This window comes from Sardina pilchardus, chromosome 1 (genome assembly GCF_963854185.1).
Source record: "Sardina pilchardus chromosome 1, fSarPil1.1, whole genome shotgun sequence".
Lineage (NCBI taxonomy): Eukaryota > Metazoa > Chordata > Actinopteri > Clupeiformes > Clupeidae > Sardina > Sardina pilchardus.
In genome coordinates this window covers 45490040-45494635 of record NC_084994.1, presented here as the reverse complement: position 1 = coordinate 45494635, position 4596 = coordinate 45490040, and the positions used below count along the sequence as shown (strand labels likewise).

Below are 4596 nucleotides of genomic sequence, written 5' to 3'. Positions count from 1 at the left end.
CCCCCCCCCCCCCCCCCTCCCTTTTTAATGTGTCGACGGTGGGTTACGCGAGCCAAGTCAGTGGTCCTTGGGGGCTAAAGTTTGTGAACTGCTGCTCTAGTGTATAGCTAAGGTACTATAGTATCGCTACTGTGCACTTCAATGTAATTTACTAGGGGGTCCGTGGGCATGCACCCCCGGAGAAAATTTTGAAAAATAACCCCTTAAATGATGACATCTGATGACTTTTATGAGAACTATTGATAGACTGAGATACATATATTTCAAACATTATAACATATTACAAAATGGTCTATAAGGCCTAAAGAAAACTCATTTATAGCAAAGTAGCCAAGGGCCTACTTAAGACTAAAGCAGATATGGCTGAAATATAGGCTATCATGATCATTTTGCCAACAATGATGTAGAATTATGGATTTTCTCAGTTCATGTTTTGTTTCAACTTAAACCAACATAAAGTTATAATGTTGACTACATTATTTAGTAGGCTATAGGCCTATGATAACATTTAGCCTGCCCCCTTACAGTCGTTCTGTACGATATAGGCCTATTGATGCTGATTGAAGAGGTTGCTTGAAGGTTATTGATATTTAAGTTGGAAAGAAAATCAAATTGCATCACTCCCTCTCCTTCCAAGGTAACATGTCCTCCTCTCCTCCTAAAATAAATGGCAGGCCCTACTGGTATAGGCTACACAGTTGTTCAAGTGCACACACTCAATGGAGAGCTAGGATTAAAATTCAGACTGTGCCTTTAAATAGGCAACTTTTTTCCATGTATCAGCACATTGCTACAATAAGCCATTTCCACTAAAAAAAATCAGCTCAATATTACGTGCAAGAGTCAAGACTGATGTTTACCAAGAATGCCAAAGTGTCAATCTCTTAGCACTCATAATACGTTTTCTCATAGTGAGATGCCTATCCCGAAATATGTTTTGAATGACATGGGGCGCACGGAGGTGAACGGCTGGACAAACGCGGAATGACAAGGTGTTAACCAAACAATTTAGTAGAACTAAGCTAAGGTAGACGGGCTTTGTGGTGAAAACGATGAAAACCAGTAGGCTAGTCTGTCACAGCTAACTTCAAGTACAGTAGCCTAGACTAGTTTACACACGCAGAAATTAAAAGTCAATAGGCTATCAGCACCAGGAGATTGTCGTCATTATCGGAAAATCCAGACACGTCAAACTGGACGCGAACGCGAAGCAAAAACTTAATAAATACTACTTAACTTAATAATAATACCTAAACAAATAATTTGACCTTTACCGTTTCATGGCTTCTGCTAAGAAACAAATAGTTTACCACACACTCACACATCGAACTTGCATCAAACAGTCATCAACCCGTCTGCTTTCACTTTCAATGAATTCCACTAGTGAGAGAACGGACAAGGCTTGCGGAGTGATATGAATGAAAGAAGCGCCAAAACCGTCATCATTGTCAGCGGCCTATTATAAAGCAATGGTCTGTGTTTAGGCTACAGAAATAAACCTCTGAACACCCCCCCCCCCCCCCTAAAAAAAAACCTCAGCGGATCTATACGAATTGCGTGGGTCTCATTTTCAGGCCTGAAAAAACGGAATTCCGTTTAAAAACGGAAGAATCACACCCCTGAGTGAGGTATGAATGGTTGCCTGGAGCATCAGTGCAGAAGAGACTCACAGGCTAACCGCTAGAGCACTGAGACGTGACGTGTCATACATGACAATGTGAAGGGGCTTCATGGAGCTAAAAAACTCATCTCTCTCTCTCTCTCTCTCCTTCATCCCTCTCCCTCTCTCTATCTCTCCTCTCTCCTTCTCTCTCTCTCCTCCATCCCTCTCTCTCCCTCCCTCTCTCTCTCCACCCCCTCCCTCCCTCCTCCGTCTCTCTCAGGCTGGAGGTGCAGTGTGAGGCGGTGGAGGCGGAGGTCAACCACGTCTTCCCGGCGTTCTCGGCCCCGCGGCGCGAGTGCTGCCTGCAGAAGGAGCCGCTACTCTTCAGCTGCGCCGGCCACAGCCCCAAGTACCGCCGCCTCTGCCCCTGCAGGGACTACCGCCGCGGACAGGTGGCGCTGTGCCGGGACTGCTTATGATGAAGAGGGAGGGAAAAAAGACGAGTCCCCTCTTCCTCCTCCTCCTCTTCGACGACCCTCTCATCCCCCTCTCCCTCCCTCCATCCCTCCCTTACTCCACCAAAACGCTCAATGCTTGTGCGTCGCATCGCTTGCTCTGCTGGCTTCCCTCGTCTGGGTCCTGTAAGGCAGGAGGGGAGTCTGGAGCCGGCCCTGGCTGCCATCAGCCCTGCAGAGAGGAGGAGGAGTGGGGAGAACAGAGGCTGAATGTGCTGGCCCTCTCTCTCTCTCTCTCTCTCTCTCTCTCTCTCTCTCTCTATCCCTCCCTCCACCCCTCTCTCTTTCTCGCTCTCACGGCGCCTCTCCGCGGGGAGCCCAGGCTCTTGCAGAGGAGCTGGCTGTGGAGGATCTGGCCCGTGCCACTGGCAAAAGAGGCGGCGCAGCTACCAGCGCCGAGTCCACAAACAAACATTGTTCCTCTGTGGACGCTAGAGAGAAGAGAAGAGAAGAGAGGAGAGAAAAGAGGAGAAGAGAAGAGAGAAGAGGAGAGGAGAGGAGAGGAGAGGAGAGTTTCCTTCTCCACTGACAACAAGGTCTATGAACCAAGTGCTGCTATGTAGGCCCCACACACACAGAGAACGCCCTCACTGGAGTAACTCAGCAGAAAGCCTGACCTGGAGCCACACACACACACACACACACACACACACACACACACACGCAAACACATACACAAACAAACACACACACACACACACACACACACACACACACACACACACACACACACACGCATACACATACACAAACAAACGCAAACAAACACACACATACACACACATACATACACACACACACACACACGCACACATACTCTCTTTCTTTCTCTCACACACACTCTCTATTTCTTTCTCTCACACACACACACACACACACACACACACACACACACACACAGGCAGCACTCATGGAGGAGTTAAATAAAGGCAATAAACAGATAATATCACCTGGAACTAGTAAAACACATATCAAACAGAGTAGAATCCAGTTCTTTACTGTGAATCTATAAACTCCTTAGTAACCACAGTGCAAATGAAACCGTTATGGGATTCTCAAAAACCAAACCAATTCCTGACTGTAGAGCATCCACGATTATAAACCACTGCAACTCCAACACAGAATCCATACTGGGAGATCGGGGGACTCCCAATGGGAATAGTCCTCTGGGAAATCTGTGGGAATGGGGTTCCTGTCCACGGATCTGTGGATCAATAGAAGGACCTTTAGCGACGGCCAATGGAGTGAGTGGACGGCCGTCCCGCCGGACATAGAGGTGGAAATACTGAATCTTTATCTGATCGGCGACGACCGATGACTCGGACCAGAGCAGTCCAGCTGTACACATATTGGGGCGGGGGAAAAAAAGTGACGAGAGATTATTTTTCAATAAGTGATCATTTGAATTGTGTTGAAAAGCCTACTGCGAATTTTTATGAAACCATATTTGTGTTGTTACAGGAAAATTAAATCGACATATAACAAAAAAAAATGTGGCGAAATGTCATTTGTGTGTTTTTAACCCCCTGTTGTCTGTCATCTTCATTCTAATCACGCTTTTTAGTTGAAGCCTTTGGGGAGCACTTCAGATACACGGGTGTTGTCCTTGACAACTGTTATGATATGATGACAAATGGCATAATTATCACCCTTAATCATTATGACCGTGCTGTTTAATGATATGTGCTCAACCTTAACCTTAACGCTGAGAGCAGCCAACCGTAAACAATGAGTCATGAGACACGAAACAGGAAGTGAGAATTATTCCATACTGTAAGTGACAGCGTCCCTGATCAGACCACTTCTCACATGACATCATCTTGTTATAATTTGATATTAATGGCAGTAGCCATTTCAGTCTTATTGATGTAGAGTTCAGCACCGTGACATGACTCCATATTGGAACATTAGAGGATATGATGGGCTCTTGAGTAGGGTTCTTAGAACGAGTTTTCTTACGCGGCCCATTGGAGAGGAGGCCGCCGATGTCCATTATTAGACCACTTGTTCTCACGTCACATCATCTTGTCATGATTTGACATTAATGACAATAGCCATTTCAGTGGCCCTTTTAGTCGTATTGATGTACATGTAGAGTTGAACCACTGGGATATGGCGCCCATTTTGGAACATTAGATGATATTGGCCGGGTTTCCCAGATTCGTTAAGAAGTGCTAAGAACGCTCAATGGTGTTTTTTGCCCCCAACGGCACCTTCCAGGCAGCACAGCCTAAAAGGCACTACCTTTACCCTATTCCTAACCCTAACCCCCTCAACCCTCATCCTACCCCTAAACTGAGGGGAGTAGTGCCCACCATTGAGGGCAAATAATACCAAAGACCGCTAGGAACTTCTTAGGAGCGCTCTAAGAACGTTCTAAGAATGCTCCTAAGAAGTTCGTAGCACTAAAGAGCTTCTTAACGAATCTGGGAAACCCGGCCAATATCTTGTACGGGGTTCTTAGAAAGAGTCTTCTAG

At 46.2% G+C, this 4596-nt stretch overlaps 1 protein-coding gene across 1 annotated transcript in view; it reads left to right on the top strand.

The window, feature by feature from the left end:
- LOC134079321 (alpha-1,6-mannosylglycoprotein 6-beta-N-acetylglucosaminyltransferase B-like) overlaps window positions 1-2302 on the top strand; it is an 82318-nt gene extending 80016 nt beyond the window's left edge. The window contains 1 exon segment of the mRNA XM_062535514.1: window positions 1884-2302. Within this exon segment, the coding sequence (XP_062391498.1) occupies window positions 1884-2082 (199 nt within the window). The 3' untranslated portion in view covers window positions 2083-2302.
- The last annotated feature ends 2294 nt before the right edge of the window (window positions 2303-4596 follow it).